At 42.7% G+C, this 26,873-nt stretch overlaps 1 protein-coding gene across 1 annotated transcript in view; it reads left to right on the top strand.

Annotated features, from left to right (window-relative positions):
• Window positions 1-26,873, top strand: part of TMTC1 (transmembrane O-mannosyltransferase targeting cadherins 1) — a 152,084-nt gene that overhangs the window by 120,245 nt on the left and 4,966 nt on the right. The window contains exons 12-19 of the mRNA XM_042838013.1: window positions 6,703-6,846; window positions 14,859-14,967; window positions 20,318-20,420; window positions 23,382-23,517; window positions 24,163-24,307; window positions 24,631-24,768; window positions 25,116-25,238; window positions 26,092-26,169. Of these exons, the coding sequence (XP_042693947.1) occupies window positions 6,703-6,846; window positions 14,859-14,967; window positions 20,318-20,420; window positions 23,382-23,517; window positions 24,163-24,307; window positions 24,631-24,768; window positions 25,116-25,238; window positions 26,092-26,169 (976 nt within the window). The remainder of the gene's footprint in view (window positions 1-6,702; window positions 6,847-14,858; window positions 14,968-20,317; window positions 20,421-23,381; window positions 23,518-24,162; window positions 24,308-24,630; window positions 24,769-25,115; window positions 25,239-26,091; window positions 26,170-26,873) is intronic.

Genomic DNA, 26,873 nt, shown 5'->3' on the forward strand with positions numbered 1-26,873 from the left:
TGCTGGTCCAGCCCGCCTCATCACTGAGTAGTACAGAAATGGGTGAGGTGTAATAGCAGCAATCAGGGCTGTGCGTGTACAGTGACTGCTTTGTCATGCTTTCAGTGAAGGAGATTATGCCTGAGGCTTTCAAAGGAACCAAAAAGCCTTAGATCTCTCACTTGCCTGACTTTCAACAGGATTTCCAGGTTTAAAAAAAAAATCTGCCTGCCTGCCACAAATCTGCCAAGCTGAAGGGTGTTAACTTTGAGGAAATACTGATGCAACTATTAAAACTCTTCAAGAGAAAACAAGCCGCTGCTTAATATTGCAAAATCGTCTCTTTGTCTATAAAAGGAATTCAGATGTTGCAAATTGAAGGTCTTTTGGAGGATGACATAAGGTCTGGCTCTGTGACCTACATCACATAGAGCTTTCAGACCAAGATGCCATGATGTCATGAGGCCATGGCCTGACTTGTTGCCAGTGTGGGGTTATTCCCTGTAGGATGGCTGCTCTCTGTATTGCATCAGCTTTTAAATCAACCTTACACAGAACTTAATTGAGAACCTAAGTAAACACGTGAAAACGAGCGTGATGTAATATTCAAATTGGAAAATTGGGTGTATAGGAGTAAATATTAAGTGAGTGGTATAAAAATTTGAGGCAGATGTAATATTATTGATGTAACCTTCTTCTGTTGGCAAAATGATGCCAATAAAAAAATTGCTATAAATATTAAAATGGGGCAAAACGTGTCATAAAAACAAGTTGCCGTGCTGCCAGCATTAGGGGTGGGGTAATTAAAGCCTGATTGCTCCCTTAGTTTGGCTACAGCCAGTCTGTGCCTGTGGAGCACTGTGGCAGGGTCATATAGGCACTGGGAGGATGATGAGTGGCAGCCAGACAGTGTCCAGCATCTTGAAGAACGGGTGAGAAAACACAGCATCCTCTGGCCAAGATGAGGTAACACCAGGGGTTTGCCTGGAGTGGCACATCAGTGATATTGGATCACAGCTGCTCCAAAGGTAGAGCATACTCTGTGTGCTTGACATGAACACAACAGGGTTGGCCTTTTCTCCTAGATAACTAATGATAGGATGAGAGTTTATGGCCTTAAATTGAGCTAGGGGAGGTTCAGGTTGGATATTTGGAAAAAAATTGTCTCAAAAAGAGTGGTGATGCATTGGAACAGGTCGCCCAGAGGGGTGGTGGAGTCACCATCCCTGGAGGTGTTTGAGAACCACGTTGATGTGGCACTGAGGGACGTGGTTTAGTGTCACGATGGGGATAGTTGTGGTTGGCCTTGATGATTTTAGTGATTTCTTCCAACTTCAGTGATTCTATGATTATTTAGTTAAAAGATATGGTAACAAAAACAGGCATGCTATATCTCTCCAGTTCAACCAGTTGCTCATTTTTTTTCTCTAGCAGAAAAGAATATGTGCAGAGCCTCTTCGAGTATCATACAAGGAGATACGGGTGGATTTTTCTGCTGCTGTTAGGGCATGGCTATTAGGTTAGTTATGTCCCATGTTGTTTATGGCTTTTATAGCAGTCTGACTCATGTCCCAGCTCACTGGGAGGTTTTGACATGCTTGTCTTAGGTACTTGGGGCATCAGGGAAAGTCACCAAGAAATGGTGACATCCCATGGGTGTCCCAGCTCTAAGAGATGGCTCTGGATGGCTTTCAGCAGCCCCCTTTGTGCTGCTAGACCCTCAGAGCTGTCAGTGGAACCTATTCTGTGCTGTTTGTGGTCATTTCCCTGAAGAACTTAGAGTGGCTTAGAGTGCCTTAGAGTGGCTCCATCCCTTTTCCTTTCTACTCCTGTCTAGTGTTGGCTGTGCAAAAGCCCTGTAACACTCCAAGAGTGAGTGGGGAATTGTCAGGCTAATGCTTTTTGCCCCCTTAATACTCTGGCACCAGACCAAGGGCTGTATAAGGCAGATCTGTGAGCAGAGCTTGCCAAGGGTTTAAGTGGTCTCTCTACATCTGAACTAAAAGAATTAAAATTCTTAGTGGATTATAGGTTGTATCCATGACAACAAACTCGCTCCCTTTCTCTTTTTGGGGGGGATCTCTTGTAGTATAAATATGTTGCCAAACAAAACGCTTCAGTTTATTTTTTTTAGCAAACGTTTACATAATAACAGCATTAATTAAAAAGCAAAAGTGGTCGTCAGCATTTTGATGATTGTATATTTTTTATGCCTGGTATCATCTTATGAGACTAGAAGTCTCTTGACTGTGCAAGTCAATAATGCTTTTGTTCCATAGTATTAGAGGGAATTCTGCTAGCCTAAAAGGAGTGAGGATAATTATTAACAGGAGTTCTTGTGCACTGTATACCTGTAGTAGTTAAAGGAGAAGCTGCTTAAATTTATTCTGACAATTGCAGATGCAGCACTGGAGGAATCATTTGAATTATTCATTCTGCAACAAGGAAACATCCCACTTGTCTTCTCTTCAGAATTGAAATCCCAGTCTGATTTAAAATATGCTTTAAAATATATGGGGTTGATTTCTTCTTCTTCTTTTTTTTTTTTTTTTGAAGTAACTGCTGTTTTAGGACTTCTATTATAATTACCTGTGAATGCAAGTTTTCTAGAGAAAATAACTCTGATTTCTAAAAGAAAGGAAAAATTGATTTTTTTACATGAACTGCTTCTTGTAGAATAGATTTAATGAAATTCAGCTTTCTCTCATAAATAATGCAGCACTTGCATTTGATTAGGTGAAGCCTAGAGGAATTTCTACCTAATCAGATGCATAGCAAGAAGCATATTGCCTACAGACTGTTACTATTATCAATGGTGGTGGCAATGAAAACACAGCACTGTGTGTGTCCAGGCAGAATGCTTTGTTTTCTGAAGAGAAGTTATAAAACACCACATACATTATAACAGCTGATTTTTTTTGCTGGTGTCCCAGCTATTTGTAAAACAAGGTCTAAGTTCTGGGTCCTGCTATTATTGTGGAATGAAGAGACACCACGTTACCATGATATCACATTGTAAGGTATTTCTTACTCTTCCAAGAAATAGACACATGTGCAGAAGAGACAATCTTTGCATCAGAAAAATTTCAGTTGAGGTAAACAAGGTAGCTATCAGAAATTGCCAATATGGAAAATCTTGAAAAACAGCACAGCCCTTGCAAGAGCATAAAAATGAAAGAAAAGAAATCTATCTCCCTTCTTTCACGAAGATAATAGATCATGTGCAGCAAAAAGCAAAACAGTTTGCAAATGGAATATCTGCAGATTTTGCAGAAACCTTTTGAGAGTTTTTCAGCAAACGTTGCTTTAATTAGTTATCTCTGGTCAAGTTTTATGATGTTCTGTGAATCCAGCCACAAGGCTTTGTTCTGCTCTGTTTTATCCCTAGGAAGCTGCTATTAGAAGCAGTGGGTGCATATGAAGAGGGCAGGATAGACCATTAGTCCTTAAGTCAATGTCCATATTAATACGTGGAAAAGGCTCTGGGACCCATTCTGTAGCCCTGAGGTCAGCTGGTATGAATTGGCCTGCAAGTATCTGAGAGATTGTAGCTGAGCCCAGGCTGACTTTTGGGATCAGACCCTGGTCTGGGCTTAGTGCTGGGCCCCTCCTGGGAACTGTTTCAAGGTGGGCCATGCAGTGGCTCTGGTTGCTTTACTCTAGGTGATGCTGTCTTATGGCTTGGTTATGCTCTCTGCTGAGCTCAGTTGAGCATCGTGCAGTATCACCATCTAAAATAAGATTCCAATACAAACTTAAAGAACTGAACCTTAGTGGAAAAGCCCAGCACCACTGCCTTATCTCCCCACGCTCAGATTTTTTTCTCCCAACATTTGTTCGGATATGTAAAATTGCAACTGTCATAACTTCTTCAGGCCAGATGCTAAGCTGGCTTAAGCTGACAATTTGTGCTGGTTGAGGTTCTGTTTTTTCACTTACATTTCTTGGAAAGGGCAGTGAGATGTAATGAATAAATGTAAAACATAAGAAATAGAGCCCAGGATACATGGAGTAGTGTCTGCATCCTATGATTTGCTGTCAAGAGGCTTTAGCGCTGAGCTCAGAAATGTATTTATGGAACCGTTGGTCAGAACTGTACAGTTTAGAGGTGAAATCAGTGCTGTTTTTTAATCTTGAATTTTCATTCTTCTGCAAATTGTTGCAAGCAAATCTCCTGGGCCTAAAATGTCATGCGGAGCAGTAGAGGCCTAGAGGAGAATTAATTTCTGAAAGTTTGAGGACAAAACCATCAGTTTTTGTAGAATGCTCATCTGTTTCTGGATTTCCCAAGAATTGTCTGAAATACCTCTGGCTGCTTATGTGTCAAGGGACTTCATGTCAGATATAAGAGCTCTTTTTATACAAGTACTGGCAACAGGGGTGCTTGGCTTTTATCGTAGCCAACTGGAAAACAAGAATCAAATATAACTACCAAAACTTTTTAGTTGAAAGCAATGTTGAAATCATGTGGGAGAGGCAGGAAGCAAGACTGAGCCTTTCGTTATTTGCCAAAAGGCAGATAGAACATTCTTTACTCAAGATGGTGTCTGAGGTATCACACAGAACTGCATCCCACGTCGTGAAAAGCAAGCAAGTATGATCCTGTCCATTGCTCCACGGCCATTCCTGTGGAAATTTTCCCCCAGTCTTCTCATCCAGGGAGGCTTAACCTTGCTGGCCAGTGGAGTTTAGGGCTAGGGTAACATTCAGCCCCTACCCAGTGATCACTTTGTCTTTTACTGACTCTTCGCCAAGTACAGGCAGCCTCTCACATCCACAAGTGCTTCATACTGGCTGGGTAGCTTCAGTGATGGAAAGTGATGCTATTTTTTGGCTAACCTTCTCTTTGTTTCTCTGTAACAAGACCAATTAAGGACCTCTTCCAAAATCATTTAAGCCATGAATGCAGGTAGTGTGGATGAATGTTGTGCAGATAGTGCAGATGGTGGCTTGTACATGAAAACTGCACCTGAAGGCTTGCATCAGGAGAAGTGATTACTTCTGACAGACAAGATACTTATCTGTACAGGAGGAATGTTGTCATTAGATATGAGTGATGGTTATTGCACTTACGCTTTGTCTGTATAATACTCTGAGTTTATATAAAACGTACACAGCTCCATCCTTGGATGCTCTGTCCTCAATGATGTGGCTGTGCGATGTTTGTCTGCCAGGCTCAGTGATGGGTGGAAAAAGAGTTTTGGGGTTTTTTTCTTGTTTAGCTGTAGGAAACATCCCGAATTTGTTCCTGGTGAGCGTCCTCTTTGATTCTCAGAGTTTCCTCATGTGTTTCTGGCTTCACCCCCAAATAAGGCCCTGCCAGAATCACTTGTATGCTGTGGAATGAAAATATGACTGATACAAATGTTGCAGCAGTGTATAAAATGCTAAATTATTCATGGTACTTAAGTACAGAAAATCCCAGGGCTGAACTGACAAAATGAGGAACTCCAGGCAAGAAAAAAACCAACATGGAAAGTCTTAGATTAAAAACATTCTCAAAATTTAGAGTTAGACCACATTATAATCTTAATCTCTGCTTCCTTTAAATGCCCTTCCTCGTGCCTGAGCTGTCACAGCTAACCATTTTTAATGTCATTATCCACATCTCTTTCCCATGAATTACAAAGCTATTATCCACACTTTACAAACAGGGACCTAAGGCAAAGAAATGCCAAATGACTTGTCCTGGCTTGAAATAGAAAATGTGCACTGGCAGCAGGATTTGAGGCTAGGTCTCCTCAAACCGAAGCCTTGGCCATCTTAATCTGCTTCCTCCCTATCAGGAATAAAACGAGCATCAAGATGGGGTCTGTGGGCACCTTCCTTTCCAGCTATTCTCCCAGCTTGTGTGGGATCTCTGTGGACATCTCTCTCATATTTCTTCATTATCATCATGAACCTCAGTTTTCATCCATCTGTGGTACAAATGGCCCTGGATCACTTTCACCTCTGGAGTTTTCCATTGAAAAACTTACAAGCAGCTGAGTGGACCACAATGTGCTTTTTTATTCATAGGGAATTTTAACAGAGATACATTGGGCCCAATGTGAAATGTTTTAACTGAAACAGATTTAAGTTTTTGTTTTGAACAGTTAAAAGAAAGAAGAGCCAAGTGGTAAAAAATAAAATAAAATACAGCTAGAAGCTCAGGGAATTCATATTATAATGCAGTCTGTTTACAGATTTTTTTGATCATTTTGCTTCATCCTGAAAACATGGTTCAGCAGCTGATTTCAGGCTTCACTTTGCCCTTTATTAATGTCACTTTTATTGTGGGAAACAGATATTTTTTAAAAAGCCACAGATCAGTTTAGCTGTGTTGTGTTGGTTTCTGTATATGTCAAAACATATTTCCATTGGAAACATATTTGTGACTGAGGGTTCTTGCTTGTTTGAGAAGCGTTTTGAATAAAAACATCCAGGCTGCTCTGATCACTCTGCCTTTTGCTTGGAGGGTAAAACAGCATTTCAAAGCTGTTCAGTGTTCCCTTCTGCCCTGGAAGCATAAGGGAGCTGTAGGAGAAGATCTGATTTACAATCTCTCTGGGAGTTGTAAAGGTTCCTCCTGATGCCATCAGGACCTGCAGCAAATGAAAGGAAGATGTTGTTTTCCAGTTTTCCATCCCATTACCGAGTGCCAAACAGCAGTGGTGGCTGGACAAGTGACTTGAGCTTTGTGTGTCACTTAGCATGTGTAACTTGATATTTCCTTTTCCCCAGACTGTACCCTCGCCATGCAAGTGCTCTCAACAACCTGGGGACACTGACCAAAGACGTGGTGGAGGCAAAGGACTACTATAGACGGGCCCTTCAGTTAAACCCGCAGCACAATCGAGCTCTCTTCAATCTCGGCAATCTGCTCAAGTAAGTTGTACACAGACCTGGGAAATCCAGATTCTCTCTGTGCACATCACCACAGTGGGTTTTCTGCTGACTGGTGAAGGAATGGCATTAGTTCTTACTGCTGGCACAGGGACAAGGCTTAGTCTGGATGTCCTTATGCTGTCTGCCAGGTCACTTCAGGTGCTGTTTACAGCGATGCTTCAGCTGGAGGGCATTTACTTGTTCCAAATTAGGCATCAAAAAAGGAGGAGTGCAAATCCAAAACAGTCACCTGAGATTTCCATCTCAATGAAGAGGTGTAAACCTTTCCTGTGAAGCAAGTCCTGTTGTTCAAAGGCAGGCATTTGATGCAGATCTAATGAATAACACATACCCAGCAGATCCCTCAGAGCAAGTTCCCCTTCTTGTTAGTTGGCTGTAACTGGAAGGTCTGCTGTGTAGTTTCAGTATAAGCACCTAACTTTCGAGGTGCTTGATGAGGCAAAAGAGGAGGTTCATCCAATTCGAGGGGTGGTGTGGGTCTGGGTTTGAAGGGAAAGCTGGCTTACATCCCTGTCTGGTTCCTCTAATGAGCAAGAAAATGAGTTGATCGGCTCCTAATTTGATATGTTGTCATTTAGAGCATTAGCCTTTAACAAGGAGAATAGCAATCATAATCTTGCAAATTAATTTGACTAACCATTTCTAAAGACTGAACTTAGATTTGCAAGAAAAGCTTTGCTACTATGTTAAAAACTTCTAGAGGTGCAATTAAATAAAAATAATCTCTGTTAACCCACTGCTGTTTTTTTGACATGATAGTGTTGTGGGTTTTTCCCTTGCCTTGCCTTGCTTGCTTGCCTTCCATCACTTTGAGTGTGAAGTTTATGTGAAGGATATTAAGTAGATTGCTGAAGCTCCGCCTGGTACATTTGGTAATGGAGAAGTGGTCAGACTAATACTGCTGATGGTTTGGGGTTAGACTATGGCAGATTAGTAGTTATGTAGAAGGCAGGTTAGTGCTTTACTGGAAATACTCACAAGAAAGGTAAAGATGGCCTTACTGCAAGATAAATGAAAAGTCTGTATTATTTGTGATATTTGGTTGATTGAAATTAGCCTTAGGTGGCAATGCAGTTTAAAAATATATATTGTCTTCTTAATCCATCTCATTTACTTTAGTTACTATTCTCTGTGATTTTTTTTTCTAAATATAAAATATTAATACAAAAAGACAAAAGGCAGAAGCAGCATTGGGATATTTTCTGTCAATAACACTTAAATCTGGCAAGCTGATGGGCTCTTATGACCCAGCAGATGGGCAGAAACTGGATTTGTTGCGCTGGCAAAGCGTAAAGGAGGCCTGTGGGAAATTGTCTTAGAACTGCTGTTTGTTTTGTGTGCAATATGTCATGTTTCTTCCTGATGTGATATTTAAGACACTGTGTGATGCATCAGGTTGTGTGTACTCTGCATCCTTCTGTGGTGCCACATACTGCGATATGTTAAAGGTGTATGATATTTCTGCTGATCTCTTTAAAACAAAGCTCTCAAAGAGGGAGAGTTCCCTCTCCCCTTTTCCCATACCTATTTACTTCTATTTTCTAAACTTTTTTAGGCTTCCAAAGCAGCCCTATTGCATCTGACCGCACTGAAGGTATTAATTATAACAGAAAATGGCTGTATGTTATGCTTAGGTAGAATTCCTGGTGAGAGATTAGCGCATATACGTGTAATGCAGAAGCACCAGCACTTCTGCATAAGGTTTACTAATCCTGAAGGAAGTACACGGAGGCAAGTTATCATTCATCAGTTTAATAGAGAGGTTCTCATGTTACTTGGGGTGGCCGGTCAGTTCATCTCCTTCAAGTTCTCAGTATTGCTTACTGGTACAGTGTCTGCCCTGGCATTACCCCCAGTGGATACCAGTGGTGGCTGGCTGGCAAGATGCCCATGCCACCCCTTAGTACTGTGGCCATATATGTAACAGCAGGAGACAATAAGGCATCACGTATCAGGATAAGAAGTGGAGTCATTCACAGAGAGCAAGGAGATTGATTTAGCAGTTTCTCACAAGCAAGTTTGTTTTAGCCACATGCAGAAGCTAGAGGTAGTTTACTTGTGTTCCCAAGCTAACACGAGCCCTTTCTCACAGGCTAGTTGCCTACTCAGGCTGTGATTTGTATTTTTCCACAACATGTAAAGCAGATGCTGTGTAAGAAGCAGGTAACGGTGATAGGGTGAGAAGGAATGGCCTTTAATTGTGTCAAGGGAGGTTCATGTTGGATATTAGGAAACACTTCCTCTTAGAAAGATTGATACTGTATTGCAGCAGGCTGCCCAGGGAGGTGGTGGAGTCACCAGGTGTTCAAGAACCGTGTGGATGTGGCACTAGGGATATGGTCAGTGAGCATGCTGGGGATGGGTTGGACTAGATGATCTTGGTGGTCTTTTCCAACCTTAGTGATTCTGTGACTCTGTGACTTTCTACCAAGTTATCCTTTTATTCAGCCTGATCTGGAGAATGCACTGAGAGACTGTGTTCTACTGGGAAGAAACCAGTGCTGTGCTGTGGGTGTAAGGCGAGCAGAATTATGCAGACACTAAATGCTATTATAATCTAGGTAATGAACTGAAATTTGCAGAATATTACAGGCGGATATTGCGTTCTGGCTGTGACATGAGACGTTAGAAAGGGTGTTTTGATATTTAAACTGATGGCAGTGAGAAGTTAAAAGGTCAGGACATAGAAAGGATTTTCTGTTCTCTTAACAGAGGCTATGGTGATAGCCAGATATACTATACCAGATACAGAGCAGAAAGAGTTTGCAACATCCAAATCTTGTCTAGTAACTGCGTTTTGTATAATGGGACATGTAACAGAATGGTCTGGCGTGGAATTCCCAGTCAAATTCTGCTGCATTCCTTACACCCACTCAAATCTGATTGCAGATTCAAGATTTCACCTCTGCTGGGAAAGGGGAACTCCAGGGCTTTGGAAAGATGGGATTGCTGTTCCCATCCAGGAATCTGCTGCTCATTACTGCCTGGATATAAGCTGTCTGTTCAAGCATCTGTTCCTGTGATTTAAGCTTGAGTAAAAATTTGTTTGGAGAAAAACAAGATGGAAATTTTTCATTATTATTATTTTGTTTTCTCTGGATACCCTTGATTAGAAAGAGATTCCATTTTCTGTTTGCATATGATGAAGAAAACTGCATGCCAGAAGATGAATGTTCTCAGGAATCATTGCAGGACAAAGGCTGAATAGACCACTGGTTTTGTTTACATATTCTAAAATAAAGTTGTATGTCATCCTTTGCTTGCCTACAATAAATATTGGACAGTGGATAATTAAACAACACAGACAGATATCTTAGTTAAAATAGCCCCAGAAGGTGGCCTGCCTAAAAGTGAGAAATCTCTTTTTCCACTTTCATGTTCCAAAGCAGCTCAATGCTTTCGTTTTCTTTCAAAGTTTCCTGCTACATAAATACTTAACTCCTCTATATAGATTCAGCTTTGTTTACTTGCAGCTTGAAAAACTGAGATAAATATCTATCATTCAGAATACCTCACATAAATTTACAGCCCGTGGGATATTCTGTAAAGAAACAAGAAATAAAATATTATGAACATTTGAAGTAAATATTTAGGATCTCAGCTTTCTTTTGCAGAATGGGAGAGAACTTACTCTTTGCTGTACTCTCTCCATACGTAAAGCACTCTAATATTCAGTGCAGCATTTCTGATAAAGAAATGCCTCATAACTCTTATGTGCTTTCAGAGACTTTTGGCTGAATTTTCAATGAAGAGGTGAAGTGCCTAGAAACAGTCTCTCATGAGATCTTGAGTTTATTCAAAGGGATGATTCTGTTCTGCATGTAGAATCACAAAAATGCGTTTTTTACTCTTATTTGTTCCAAGTTCAGTGAACCCATCTAGTCAGAGTAAGGATTGCCTGCCTCCCTAAAACATGCTTTTGGGTATGTATGTATTTGAATGTGCTAACATGGGCTTCTCTAAGTGTCCAAAAATACTGGAAAGCATCAGGTAGATGTTATGTGTATTGAGGATCAAGATCTTTCAGAAAGTGAAATGTTCCTTCTTTTCGAAGAATCAAACTGAACAACAGTGTTCAGTGATGCTACATCTGGTTTTCTGGATGATTTCTGGTTAGAATACTCTCTATTGCTTGAAGTGCTGAAGTTGTACCACAGCATCACATACATATTTTAGCTCACTTAAAAACAAACAAACAAACAAAAACAAAAGCAAAACAAAAACAAACCACAAAAAACACTGGCAGCATCAAGTTTACTATAGATTCAAAGAGTAAATCAGATTGAAATGAACCTCTTGGAGATCATTCAGTCAGTCCCACAGCTCAAAGTGAGTCAGATTGGATCATGTTGCTCAGGGCTTTGTCCAGGTGAATCTTGAACATCTCCAAGGACAGCCTAGACCTCTCTGCTGGCCTTCCTCCAGTATGATCATGCCTTTCTTCCATGAGAGTGCCCAACACTAGGCATTGCTTCAGTCTCATAAATATTGTAAAAAAGAGAAGGGAGTTGTCCTATTTCACCATCAAGGGCCAATGGCCAACATGTTGTCCGCCAGGACCTCCAGAGCCTTTCCTGCAGAGCTGCTTTCCAGCCTGTTGTCCCTCAGCATGTGCTGGTGCATGGAGTTATCCAACTCTGGGCACAGGACATGAACTTGGATTTGTTCAACTTCTTGACTTTCCTTTCAGACCTTGTCCTTCTGAAAAGGCGCCCTTCCTTGCACTGTATTGCCCACTGCCCTGGTTTGGTGTCATCCATCCACATAGCATAGAAGAAAACCAAAGGTGTGCATCTCAATTATCTGAATTGGCTTAAACCCAGGGAGTTGAACAAGCTTAGGAGTTTCCTTTCAGACAGTTACACGCTACAAGCTTCCCTTGGATTATGGTGTAAAATCGAGGTGAGATGTTTAGAACTGCTGCGGAGTCCTTACTAAGTTCTGTGTTTCTGGCTTTAAAGCAGTCAAACTAACTTCAAATTGTAAAGCAGATCTTGAAAGTTAAAAAGTCCCCTAGAGCACTAATTCCTAGGTTACTTTTCTGTTGTGAAAGAAATTTGCTTCAGTGCTAATAATAGCCCACACAGCCCTCTGGATCCCCAGGCTTCTGGGGGGTAGTTTAAGCTGATGCTTCTCAAACTACTGGGCACTTGCAAAAATATGTAAGTGATGCTCCAAGGGGAAGAAGCTACTCTTTGCATTCAGCTATACCATGCTGGTTGTGGAGGGCTGGAGACGGAAGAGGGAATTAGGAGAGGGCATTGGAAACCAATGTAATTTGGGGAGAAACAGGATTAAGTGATCGTAGGCTCCTTGTGTCAGTTGAGTTTGTTCTTCTCTCTGTCATGTTGAAAGTATATATTACCTAGCTTTTTCTGCCACAGATCCCCAGTTTGTGGTAAATCTTTGGTGTATTTGGTGTTAGTGTTGTATTGGACTGTTCTCCCAACACTCAGTGTTCTCCCAGATTGCATGAGATTTGTAAAAACTACAGCCATGATTCTGAAAAGTGCTGAATATGTTGGCCTTGGTCCAGGAAAGCACTTCAGCCAGTAATTAATTTTCAGCTTGCATACATAAAAGTTAAGTATGTGTTTAAGTGCTTGGCCAGAGCAGTCAGTATCTTGCAGGATTGAGCTCTCTGAGAAACTATTGAATCTGCTTTTTGTAATATAACTCAGGCTGTCACATAAAAAGATGCCATAATCTTTCCCTCTCTACCCCCACTTTCAGGAGACAAACATTGTTCTTGGATCAAACGAAGAAAAGACCATTTAGGAAAAAAAAGAGTAATTAGGAGGACTGCCCTATATTCCTAGAGCATGCTTGTGGTTAATGGGATCTTTTACTGCTGCTGAGCGGATCACTTAATCCTTTTATTTCTGTAGCTGGCATTTCCTACATTTTTGCCAAACATCAATACCTTTATGAAGCAGTCATCTGGTTTTGATTTATGAAAATGTGTCATGAAACTCCAGCCAAGGAATCAAAAAGTTTTATAAATTGACAAGCTAGCTGGTCTCTAATTAGTGCAGGGGAAAAGTGGTTCTTTATTTGTTTTTGATTCATTCGTGTAATTTATATGGAGCACCACTGGTAGAAGAAAAAGAGTAGCACAACTGTTTTCACTTAGCATAATGGACAGGCAAAATGTTCCTACAGTTATATAACTAGAAAAGGGAAAAATTCTGCAAAGCCACATATATTATCAGCTGAAATTTGCACCTTATAAACAAGATCTGGTTACTTGACCCTGTCACTCAGATGAAATCTAAGCCCCAAGCGGCAAGGTGTTCACATACTTTCTCTGTTCCAGGGTCCTTTGTTTCTTTTTGTAAGCCTTGCTATTCATATTCCTTGTACACCCAGCACAAAGAAAATGTTGTTCCAGTCCAGCTAAGCATCCTTAGATGTTTGCTCAGGAAATCTTCTCGTTTTTCCAAGGGAAGGAATACAGAGTGGTACTGGTGAAATTGTAGCTTGAATAATAAAACATCCTTAGATTTTTGTTGAGGAAGGCTTGTCCTTTTTCCAGGGCAGTGAGTGTAAAGTAACTGGAAAAAATAATGTAGCTCATTAACAGAACCATTTTTCAATATTCTCTGCTCATAATCCATAGGATCTGAAGAATAGAATCCTCTAGCCTAACGATTGACATGGTTAGGAATTATTTAATGAGATCCAATACTTTTTATTTAAAACATTAATGTAATGAACTATAAGCCTGGATATATAACAGCACTAGCAGTCTAGCAACTTGCAAAGATTCCACAGCGTTTTTAGGAAGTGAAAATGCTCTGCACCTCTGCCCTGCAGCTGTGGGAGCCAGGTTGCTGGCAGATGTCCTATTCCCAGGTTACTTGGTGCCTCAGTGGCACAACTGGGGCCACATTAGCTGACTGCAGACCCACTGTTACCCCTGCCAGCATCCCCTCCTGGCATGCAAGTGACTTTCCAGGGACTCATACATGAGAATGCTTTTGCTGTCCTTCGTGTATCTAAAGATCCTGATTGGATGGATTAGGTACAATTTGGTTTATTTTCCAAAGGGAGAAATACTGAGAGTACAATAGGGCTGGAGAAGTTAACAAATCTAAAGGTTGTGACCTAACAGAGCATGTGGCCTGTGCTGATTACAGAACAGTCAAAATAAATTACTCTTTGCTCTTCACAGTGTGGAGTATTGAGGAATTCACCATTTGGAGAAGTTTTGTCTTCACTCTGTACACTGCATAATGCTCAGTATGAACAGTCATCAAAGGAGTAGACCAAACAGCAGATTCATTAAAACCTGTGTGTTCCCAGCTGCTGAGATTAAAAAACGTGTGGGTGCAAAAAGCACAAAGTCTCCAAATCGGTTGAGCAATTGCCCTGGTGAGCACGTTTCCCACTCTGGTATGAGGTAGAATGAGTTCCTTCATCTCTGCCAACGTGATACAGATACCTGTGTTGCTTCTTTCCTCAACAAGTGATCCACTTGCTTCTCTCTGGCTCCTTCCAGACACGTCTGACGTCCGTCTTCTTTCCTTTTGTAGCTTTCTGGGAAGGGAGAGGCATTTTTACAGCAGGGATGGGAGAAAGAGCCCACATTTGCTCAAACAGTGTGCTCTGCCTGTGAGCACCAGAGCTGAAGCAGGCAGTACCTGTGCTACTGTTCTTGGTGTGCCTGCCATTCCAGTGACATACAGAAGTCATATCAGGGACATCTGCATCACCTATGGGAAAGAGTATGTGCCAGCAAGCAAAACTGAGCATGTATGCAGTGACCAGAGAGCCCACCCTCTTTCACAAGGTGGGCAGAATAGTTTAGTACAGTGCAGGTGGTGCTGGGTGTGTGCATTGTGGAGAGGAGGCACAGGTGAATTATTTAGCCTTTGCTGAAAAGAACAAGACAGACTCTTTCACATCTCTTTCAGTGAGCTGTTCAGTGGGTGATCTGCTGCTAAAGAGCTTCTCTTTCTTTTTTTCCCCCCTCCCTCCTTGGCCTGCAGGTCTCAAGGGAAGAAGGAGGAGGCTGTAATCTTACTGAGGGACTCCATCAAATATGGCCCAGACTTCGCAGATGCCTACTCAAGCCTGGCCTCACTGCTGGCTGAACAGGTAACAGGCCTTATGTGGGGCTCCTGCTCCTCCTGAGGGCTGATGCACCAGTGCTGCAGTTGCAAAGTGGAAACACTCTCACTTCACACATGTGCAGCAAGTGCACAAGCCTGGAGCTATCTGGAGAGATCTGTTGGGCTGCTGCTTTAGAGATGACTTGTTCAGTATGGAAGACAACTCGGTCTCAATGAGTAATTACACCCACGTGGTGTGATTCTGAACTAAATCACTGTTAAAGTTGTGAATTCATGCACTTTCTTCTCCTCCCTACATCTTTAACAAAGTCTTTATCTGCACCTTGAATGCTGACGGCACAATAGGTGAGTGGCCCCCCCCCCCCCCCATGCACACCTACAGAGGTAACCTTGGGGTTTTATAAGAAAGCCTTCCAAAAGTAGGAAAAGCTAGAGACAAGATTTCTGAATTTCAGTTCTGCCCCTTGCATCTAACCCATCAGGATACCGCCCTTAATTACCACAGTCAGTGATCACATACAGTGGGTGGAGAGGCTCACTTGCTTTATGTTGCTCTTAATGAGCAGCTGTTCAATATTTGATTTAACCTCATTGTTCAATATGTGCCCCAGACCTTATTTACTGCACAGGGCCCAGATTGTGCTCCGGAGGCAGGATTACTCATTTCTTCATGGGCTTTTTCACCACGCTCATTGCTCAGGGCTCTCACTGCTTGCTGTGGTGAGGTAATTTCCTTCTAAAGGTCTCTGTGAGGTGAAATACTGTCTCCACATAGGAAAAGGGAAATTGAGGCATAAAAAAAAGTGTGGGTGCCCACACTGAGACCACCACGCCCTTCTTTCCTGCAAGCAGGCAGCAGCACATATGAGGGATGCTGTTTTGGGCATTGCTCCTATGGTCTGCAGCCACAACCAATAGCCCTAGTCTGGCCCTGTAATGGTGAGTGGTAAGGTCCTTGCACAGCAAACACAAGATTCTACACAGCTTTTGGAAACTGATTTTTCCTCCCTAGAATTTCAGATCTTACCGTTCTATAGCATGGGACGCTAAAGCTTTATAAATAAAAGCTTGCCAAAATGCAAATACAGACACAACAATGGAATGCCATCTTTCACTATTTTCCATTAGTCTGGTTAATTAAATTTTCTCTCTGCAAGTGGATAAATTTCAGCTGAACTGTGGCTTTGGCTTCTTTAATGATGTAGACACTGCAGAATTCATCTATGATGTATACAGGTTACTTAAAGACATGCTATTTTATTTTCCATTTTAAATGACTTTCAAGTGCTTGAATATTATCGATATCAGCTGCAGGAATCTAGAAATATAGTATATGAATTGAAAGAAGAACCTTGTTGAATGGGAACTCTCCTTTGAATGAGCCCCTCCATGAGTCTCCTGCAAGTATAGGAAATGAGTTGTCTGCAGTAATACCTGGTTTTAATATTAATTGAATTTATTAATTAGAACCATCAGTTGTAAGGTCAACAGAGCAATAAAACGACTATAGAGCCCTGAGGTCTTTTGCCCAAAGGAAATGTCATTAGTTAGGCCTGCAATAATTCATCTGCTTTTATGTATAGATCGTTCATCCTCTTGTGACTTGAGTAATTGCTAAGGAAGAAAAGATAGTTTGTAAAGTTTCTTTAGAAAATAACAACTTCCTGCAAGCTTTTAACACATTCTCATGTTCAGCCACAGCTGATGAGTGCCTGATTGAGCACCTCCTTCCTCACACACCCGTCCTAGTGACCTTGGCAGGGATCCTACCTCAAACGTTTGAGAGAGGGGCTGACGAGCTAAAAGCTGCACATTTAAGTAACGCTCATGAAGTGATCACTTCTGTGACCAGCTTCTGCTCTTTCAGCTTTGCATTAAGGCTGAGAAAGAGGAAAAACCAGCTGAAGTGATGCGGTAAAACAGTATCGGAACTGTAAAAAATACTGCAAGAGAAAAGTCTCCTGCATCATTCATCTGCTACATGCCATGATTGCCCTTTTCTCTCCTTGCTAGTTGATTCAGAAATCAGAGCCCACCTTCACACTGTATAGAAATTTATGTTGTTTGTTCCTTTTATAAGTGCATGCTCTCACTATTGCTCTCTGCTTGATAGCATAACTCACAACATATTGCTGCTTTCCCCAATCGTTTCAGTGGTACTAGAATGAGAAATCAAACATCTTTTGCCACTGTCGTGACCCTGTAACAGTGGTTCCCCTCTGAACCAATGCAGCTACACTGTACTTAGAGGGCAGTGAGGCCCTGGCACAGCTGCCCATAGAAGCTGTGGTGCCCCATCCCTGGGGGCACTCAGGGCCAGGTTGGATGGGGCCCTGGGCAGCTGGAGCTGCTGGGTGGCAGCCCTGCCTGTGGCAGCCCTGCCTATGGCAGGGGGTTAGGACTGCATAGGCTTATAAGTCCCTTCCAGCCCAAGCTGTTTCATGATTCTGTGAACACCTTCTTTCTAGCTTTTTCAGGTTTATCAGTCATCTCATACTACTGGATGGTTCTTTTCAAGCTCTAGTTTCTGGATCCAAAGGTTTCCTAGTATTTTTTCTTTTTTTTTTTTTTTGTTTTTCCTTTTTCTTTTTTGAAAGAATATTAGCCTACACTCGGAAAAAGAAACTTTTTAACCCACTTAGCTGCAGAAGAGAGCCTGCTCAGGTATATCCACACTGAAAATTCAAGTCATAAGAAAAAAAAAGCAACACAAAAGTAGGCTTAAAAACCCTGCAGTTTAACTGAGAGATCCTTATGTGCATAATTTTTCTAATATCATAAAAATCTCATACATTTTTAAGCCTGTCTTAAGAATTTTGTGGGCTTGATGAATGTTTCATGGAGGGCTGGGAAGTGGCGTTATTAAGTGTTAATGAGAATCAAGCCTTGATGAACTTAGAGCATTTCTCCTTGAAAGAGGAGCGGCTGTGAGGGGGAAATCTCTGGCAGAAAGAGATGGGCCCACCCTTCCCCACTTCTGACTGCTCTCAGTACAAATGCTTTGTTAGAGAAATCATTCCAGACTCTGCACTGAGCCTGAGGCGTGCAGGGTTAGGATGTTAGATGCCAAAAAAGCATTGTACAAATGCGTGTGCAATGCAACCGGGACAAAAATGCTAAAAGTGCTTAGAATCAGGCAGTGGGAATGCTTTGAGATGGCACTCTGCTGCTAATCCAGATTAGCACAGCCCTGTCTTGCTTCAAGATCGGGTTTATGGTCGATAAATAATACAAAGGAAACTGACATCCATGCATACAAAGCCGTACTCGTCTGCTGCAAATTAAAATTAGAGGAAAAGAAATCAATACAGAAAACTTCAGAATATACCTGTTAATGCATGTCTAACACACACACTTTCTCAAGAAGTTACTGTTCATTTCAGTCAGTTCTGATGGTTGCTTCACTTTTCCTGACCCTGCAGGATAATGACATCAAATTCACATAAACACATGCACGATGTCCAAACTTAAGCACTTTTAAAAAATGTGTTTCTGTGTTTTATCCCACCCTATCTTTCTGCTGGCTGACCTTCATCACGTAAATGTGAAAGCACTTAACCATGACAAACCATTTGCTTTCATCAAGCCATAGTCTTCCAGTGCTATTAATTCCAGCTTTCCAGTTCTGAAATAGGAGGTGAGAAAGGAGTCTGTTCATTTAAACAGCTACAGACCCAATGCTGCTCTCAGGTTCACCCTTTAAATCCAGAGGAAGCCCGGTACGCTCTGGGATTTGCAGGACTGGAGGAGAGTTCACAGCTGGACTGAACAGCAAAACCAGCTCTGCTTCACACAGAGAAGTGGACCAGGATCCCAAAACCAGTACTTTTTCAGGGACCGCCTTGACAGCCAGACATTGAGCCAAGAAGACACTGTGCTCTTGACACCAGGCTGTTGGATGCCAATCACAGAGAGCATTGGTGGGACAGGGAGTGAATGGATCCATCTCATTTCAGCTCCTCCGCATAAGGTCTGCTGTGGTGTTGCCAGGCTTTCCTTATAGGGCTTTGAATGGTTGATTTTGCCTGGGAGCTTTGTTAGGAGATTGTGAGGTTTGTCACCATAGGGCTGCTCCATAGAAGCGGAAAAATTGGGAAAAAAAAGTCTTTGCCTCAGGAGTTTTACCTGGCATCCCTCCATACTGCTGTTTTCCATTGCGAGCAACCTTCCTGCCCTAAGTACACCCAACAGCAAAACTCTGAGCTTAGGTGGGAGGAAAACCTTAATAAGTGGTGCTAGTGAGCATGTGGGCAGCTGGCACGTACTGTCTGGCTGGAGGGAAATGGAAACCTTATTAAGTTGCTATTTGATCCAAACTAGATGCCTTGTTTCTGTTTCAGGACCTGCTGCCTATAGCTCAGGCTAGACGGGTCACAGCTGGTGGGACACTTCCATAAGCAGGGTGTTCCCAAAGGAAAGATGTGCATTTTTCAGAAATGCTCTGCACCTACAAGTCTCCTTGAAATCTATGCAAAATGTAAGAGCTCAGCCTATTGGAGAATCAGCAATAGCACATCCCATCAGTCCCAGGGAGGTACATCTCACACATTGATAACACCTGTTTTTCATCTGAATCTGTCAGGTTTTCCCCACTCTTCCATCACCCCCAGTCCTTCTCCTGCTTCCCTCATTGCCTTGTGCAAGCTCCCTATCCCTCAGCTGTCATGCACGCCGAGCTTTCATTTCTTATTTTCCCTGCTGCTCAGGGAATGAAGAGCAGAGCTCCTGAGGGGGAAAGTTAGCCAGCAAGATGCTCATTAAACAAATAAATTAAAACATATCAGCTCCCAAATGACAGATTGGTAACAGAACCAACATGACCCCTGTCGCTATGTGTTTCCCAGCTGGGTGCATGCTAACTGAGGCTCACTAGCATTGCACACAAATTGCCCAACCTTTTCTAACTGATGTTTTTGTTTCACAGGTAGCTCCAGTTGTGAATGCATGGGGGGAAAGCTGTTAGGATTGCTCTGGCATACCAGAGTGCAGATATATTATGTCTTTGTCACAGGGTAAAATGTTGGCTGCTCAGAAGCTGGAGGCCATGTTCCCCTGCTAAGGGGCTTAGAGGGGGAGGGCTGGTGCCTGAGCTCCCTGTATGGCAAGGGGAGCACGCTGGTGGTGCCAACGTGGGCACTGCCTCAATTTCCTTTTCCTTTGGAAAAATATTCTCAGAAGGATTAATGCTGCAGTGGCACAGGCTGCCCGGGGTGGTGGTGGAGTCACCGTCCCTGGAGGTGTTCCAGAACCATGAGGTGTGGCACTGATGGACGTGCTTATTGGGCATGGTGGGGATAGGGGGATGATTGGACTGGATGATCTTACTGGTCTTTTCCAATCTTAATGATTCTGTGATTTTGTGATCCTGTTTCAAGGAACGGCTGAAGGAAGCAGAGGAGGTCTACAAGACCGGCATAGAGAATTGTCCAGAGAGCTCCGATCTGCACAACAACTATGGTGTTTTCTTGGTTGATACTGGTAAGTGAGATGGAACAAAGGATTTTCTCTCTCGGGATTATTTGCTTTGATTATTTTATTCAGCGCTATACTTCTAAAAGAGTTTCAGAAGGTACTGCAGAGCAGTAGCTGTGCCTCTACTGTAGCTTAGAAATAAATATCCCTGCTCTCTTGAGCTGGCAGTGTTCTGAAATGTGTAGTCAGTGCACTCACTGTGCAGCAAAGGCATTCAGCCTGCATGTTTCCCCCACTGTTTCTCACCATCTTTGCACAAGCAGTTCTCTCTTCAATTCGAGTTGGGCAGCACCCTAACAATTCTGCAATTTCTCTGGGATAGCAGGCAGCATCAAGTAAAACCTCAGTTTAAAACCCTAGGCACACAAGTGGATCATTATTGTCTTTGAAGCACTTGCAGCTCTTTAGTGACAAAGCAGCTCTTTGACTAAAGGTTGAGTGCCACTGCTATAAAAACAAATATGGCTTTTAAACCACAATCCTTTGTGAAAACAAAATGTAAGATACTATGGGGTGAATTGATTTCTCAGGGGCTCCATAATGACAGAGAAAGCCTTTCTTTTTCCGAGTTCCTGGTTCCCATCCAACTTCCATGGACTCAGGCACTTCCTGGCATCCACATAAAATGCATCTGCAGTTGCCACCTCTTACTGACAGCTTTATAAGCTTCCAAATCTGAGCTGACAAAGAGCTAGTGGAAACCAAGCTATTCCCTGAAGTCTCTCCAGAACAGAGCTCTGACTCAGTGGAGAAGCATCATAGACTTGCAGTGTATTGCTGCTCCTGGTTCAGTCCCTTTCACACTGTGAACAGCTCTGGTGGTGCTTGGCAAGCAAGGACAATAATGGCAAAGGGCCGTGCCCTTCCGTGTGCAGCTGGCTGTCCTCCCTCTGAGCTGACACTCAGCCATCACTCTCCTATGGTACCAATGTAAAATAAATACGAAGCCAACAGGAATATTCATCATTGAAAAATGCCTTGCAGCAATCATGACAGGCACTGAGATCCTGAATTTGCGCACTGGCAAAATTCAAACTTGCAAATGATAAAAACTCCAGCATTGTACTCCTCTCTCTTTCACGACCCAGATGAACGGCCCTATGCCTGCCAAAAATTTTGGTTCAAATGCAGTGCAGCACTCTTTCTTTTTTGCACTTGGGTGTTCTGCCAAAGTCCAAACTAACTTTTTCTGTTTTATTACTACATTTCCCTACACACAAACAATAGGAAAAAAAAACAACAAAAAAAAACATTGAATTTCAAAACTGAAATCCTGACAAGTAAATTACCTCTAGGGAGACATGGTAAAGTGTGAAGGAGCTGTGAGGGACTCAGCCTGTGTTCCCCCCAGTGGACACTGGAGAATGGCTGTGATGCACCATCCTGGAAACCTGCAGGTTTTGTGCAAGGACCTCCAGCAAGTGTCAGCTCTGGAGATATGTATCTCTTGGTGACTCTGCAGTGAATAGGGATGCTCTATGTATCTCCCTTCCTGATTTGTGTAGTAATTTACTTTGAACAGGACAGGCATTGGTTGACCTTGAGGACTTCAGTGCTCGCCTAGCTGCTTTCCTAGCCTGTTTTGTAGGTGTGGTTTTCACAAACCTCCATCTCCACAGCAGTGGAAGCAGAGCGAGACTGCTGCTGGATGCTTTAAGAAATCTTACCCTGAAGGATAAGCAGTTGGTCTTTGATGAATCTTAAGTGCTTCTAAATCTCCCTATAGACTTCTCCAGATCTCCTATAGAGGAAATAACCAAGGAGTGTTAATGGTACTTTTATGTTGCGTAGATAATCTCAAGAAAACCAAACTTTGTCTGGAAAGCTGTGAAAATAAAATTCCCACAGCAGCTTATGTTCAGTGCTCGAACACACACAGGCTGTTTCAAGTTCTGTTTTCCAGCTAGAAATTGAATTAAATTATTTTTAGGTGATTTGGCTTAAAAATGCCAATTCTGTAACGTGGGGATGTCCAATCATTTGGCTTGCCTGAGCAGCACTGAATGAGGAGGAATTGTTTTGGGCCTCATATAAAGTATATCCTATAGTTAATGTGCAAAAGTAACAAAACTTCTTTTGCTTTTACGTATTTAATTAATACATAAAAAGAAAGTGGGTTGGAAGTGTAGGCAGTCTAATGCTTTGCTGATGGGCACAGATCTGTGAGTATCAGTTTTCACCACCAGATTAGTTTTTCTAGACTATACGAACCAATTAAACCCACACTGTAGCTCAATTTACAGTATTTGCATTATTGAAATATTGGGACTTTTTACTGTGCCCCATTCATTTCTTCAGAAGCTGCTTAATGGGTTCTGCACTGCAGGGTCCCTCTTGAGGACAGACATTGTTTAGGTAAATAAAAATATACTACATGAAATAGCACAGAAGTTGATGAATGAGTGGTCTGGCACCTTTCTTCCATTCAAGTTGAGCACTGGCATTTCCTAAAAATACAGGACACTGGTGGATTATTTTGGGCTTTCGGAGGCATTTGCAGTCTTATATTGTGGTGGTGATGATGTCATGGCCTGCGGGACCTTTCCCAGGTAGAGCATTTCTCACAGTGAAGCAGTGCCACCCAATGGCACTGAAGCACAGAGACAGGGCCAATGTGCTCCAGAGTAGGCATCCAGACACCTGTGGGCTCAGACTTATTGCACCGAGCTGGGAATGAGCTACTGGCAGCCACTCCCATGCACAGTGTGTAAAGACTGAGCAGGACCAACACTAAAAGGTGGTAAGGAATAGTCTCTGGTTTGAAACAGCCTGAACGATTTGCAATGTTGGGGCTGCAAGGAACGTTGGTAGCTTGTTCTCTGTGCCTCTGTGGACTGCTCTCTCAGAGCCAGTGGATTACGCATACGAGGGTGCTTTCATGGGAGGTGGGACACACACAGGGGTTACAACCCTTCGAGTGGGATAGGATGGGCTGAAGCACTGGTGTAAAAGTGTTTTCTTCTCCAGGGGCTCCTGAAAGAGCTGTGTCCCACTATAGACAGGCCATCCACCTGAGCCCCACGCACCATGTCGCCATGGTCAACTTGGGCAGGCTTCACCGCTCCCTAGGTCAGAACAAAGAGGCTGAGGCATGGTACAAGCGGTAAGGAACTGAAGTGGGAGGATAAAGTTTCCCTTGACCCTCCATATGGCTCATTTCTGCTGAAATGCCTGTGATACTTGAAACTGTCAGTGCATGCTTGGATTCTCCATCCATTCAAAATCAGATTTATTTGGCTACTTCTTGTGAGAAGTGCTAGGCAGCACTGACTGAGGCCTCCAGGCTGAGCACACTGCTGCTTTTGGGTTGGGTTTTTTCCAGAGGGATGTTCTAACAACAAGGTCAGAGGTGTTTTCAATAGTTTGAGCAGATTTTTAGTGCTATTCCCACTGTGCTGAGAGTTGCTGCGTCAGTGATGTGCCAGTAACAGCTATAATTCCTACATAGCCCTGCCTTCTTTTTGGCATCCCAACCTGTGCTTGTACTCCCTGCCCCTGCCAGCTATCCCAGCACCCGCTGTATGCTCATATGCACTTTGGATTTGGCCCCTCCCTCTTGGATGGCTGGAGAAATTGTTGCTGTGGGCACACTTATCCCTCCCCATGACCTTAAAATCAAGCTTCCCATGGTGGGATGAGAATGCCATGCAGAGTGGAGGGCCTTACTGCTCCATCTCAGTGCAAGCCACAGCTCACTCTTCTTTGATTCCCACATCACCTGGAAACATCACTTCTTCTCAAATTCCAGGGCACTGAAGGTATCCCGCAAGGCTGAAATCCTGTCCCCGCTGGGGGCTCTGTACTACAACACAGGGAGATATGAAGAAGCTTTGCAAGTTTACAGAGAAGCAGCATCACTGCAGCCTTCAAACAAAGAGACCCGACTGGCTTTGGTGAGTATGGGGTGGGCATGGCCAAGCCAAGGCCACCTGTGGAGCTGCTCACATTAGTGTGGCCAGAGGCTCAGAGCTTGGTGCTGTCTCCATGCCAGCCATCCAGTGACCATCTCTCCCACTCTATTTGTTTCCTCCTCATTTCCTGTCAACCTCAGAACATGTGTCTCAGCCACTATCTTTCCTGGCTGTGTTTGGCCCTTCCATCCTTCCTAGAGGTGTTGCCTCTTAACACCAACTCCTGCCTCAATGGAGCCTAGCACCAGCACTATATATTAGTTAGCTGAGCTTTTAAAATCATAAGTCTTAATATGACTCCACAGGCCCAGGTATTAGCAATGATGGGGCGGACGAAGGAAGCAGAGAAGATGACAAACCATATACTTGATGAAGATGTGGAGTGCCTGGAGTGCTACCGCCTTCTGTCAGCCATCTACAGCAAGCAGGAGCACTATGCTAAGGTACCGTGGTTGCAAGATACCCTTGTCTAGAGGGCTCACATATAGAATTCCATCTCTCCAGAGATGTCATGTCCCACAGCACACAGGAGATTTTTTTTTTCCACTGTGCATCATGATTTTTGAAGTTTATGAGCGCTTCCTGCTTGTGTTGCACTCAGCCCCATTGCCCATCAGCCATAGGCGTCTAAAAAACCCAATTCCACATGCAATAACTGTGGGCAAACAAGGGAAGGAAAAGACTTGTTGCTTTTCTGGCTCGTGTTCTTAGAGGCCTTAGTAGTGGTGAGACCATCAGAAGGTGAAGGGCATAGAATACAGTGATTCAGTGTCCTCTTGCTTTTTCACAGGCACTTGAAGCTATAGATAAAGCTCTTCAGTTAAAGCCAAAGGACCCGAAAATCATATCAGAGCTCTTCTTCACTAAAGGAAACCAGCTGAGAGAACAGAATCTCCTTGATGAGGCTTTTGAGGTATGACTGCTCTAAGCCCCCTGTATAGTTGTATAGGTTAAAATACTAAGTTAGCTCTTTGTGTCTAATACTCCATGATATACCTTGGCTGTTGGCTTTGGTTATTTATCAGTTCATCAGTAGTACAGCTAAAGATAAGGAGCAGCCAACTTCACTAGTTAGTTAGAACTTTTCTCCTCAACAGAGGGCTGCTTTCTACCCTTCACATCTGTCTTTTTTATTCCAGTGTGAAAATACAGCTTCTTGCCTTGAGAGATTAATTGTGGAGTCATGGTGGGACCATAGTAGAGCTCAGGCACTGACCAGACCCTTGATCTATCCTATCCCAGCCCCTCTCACTGGCAGTGGCAACTCCAGGTGGCTCAGCTGAAAGCTCAGGGACCTGTGAGAGCTCGCAGTGTCGTTATATCTCACCTCATTAACTAATAGCTGATAGACTGGCTTATCCTGTAGAACAGAAGGCTTGACAGCTCAGAAATTATGTTAATGCTGAATAATAGCACAGACAATTATGTTATTGGGACGGATCAGACTATTCTCAGTATCCCTAGAGACATGTAATCCTAGTTTGAATTTTCTTCTGTTCTGAAACGGTAAAAACAGTGCTGACAGAGTCCACAAAGTCTTTTTTGCTTGTCCAGAGTACAGTGGCAGAAGCAATGGGGAGGAATAGAGCTGCGCTCAGGTGCTTGTGGAACTCATGTGAAGGTGGCTTTACCATAGTCTGCAGTCAGCTCCAAATTAAAGCCTTGCAAGAGGGAGTGCACACTTCATTATTTTTGTGTGTTGTTCCAGTGCTGGTTATGTTCAAAGACTCAGGCTCCTAACCTAAAAATGTTTCATATTTATGTAGAACTATAAACGGGCTGTGGAGCTCAATTCTGACCAAGCTCAGGCCTGGATGAATATGGGAGGCATTGAGCACATCAAGGTATGTTAATTTTGCTTTTCTTTAAGCTGTCAGCTGCAGGGACTACTTGGGACAGAAAGCTAAATTTTCTTCAGATTGCCAAGAGTTGCACATTTATGCACCTGTATGGATCAGTAATCGTCCTTGACATATTCTATCCAAAAAACAGGAAAGTCTATACAATCCCAGCTAGATTTTCCCAACCAGATTGCTTAGAAATATTTAATATAAATCCCGTGTTTTTAAGAGGACAGGCTGCAAGGATCAACCTGCCCATCTCTTATGTTTCTGTGCCCGAATTACTGACCTACCTTAGAAAAATTTCACAGTGAGCCAACTTCCAAAATTCCTTTCTACCTAATAAGTTTAGTAAAGATGTCTAATGCAGAAGACTGACATGAAATTATGGAAATAGCCAGCTTTCTTATCTTTGTGAATTCTTTAACATATAACTATGATTTGGGTCTTAAGGATTCACACTGTGTGACATCCTCCAGGTATTCTCCAAGAAAAATTAACTCTTCTGGTACAGTATAGTGGAAAAATGTAAATCCACTTTTTGCCACGTATTAGTTTGAATTTAAGTCTACAGCACTCGGTGATCCGTTTCACAATGAAATATTCCAGCTACATAATAATATTCTGTTTTATAAACACTTTTCTCTTGGTATTACAGTTTTCACTTTTCCCAAGCAATGACCTTTCTATGCCAGGGAATAGAAATG

The sequence above is a fragment of the Centrocercus urophasianus genome, unplaced genomic scaffold (genome assembly GCF_019232065.1).
Source record: "Centrocercus urophasianus isolate 14NV4802_14NV808 unplaced genomic scaffold, USGS_Curo_1.0 seq_73, whole genome shotgun sequence".
NCBI lineage: Eukaryota > Metazoa > Chordata > Aves > Galliformes > Phasianidae > Centrocercus > Centrocercus urophasianus.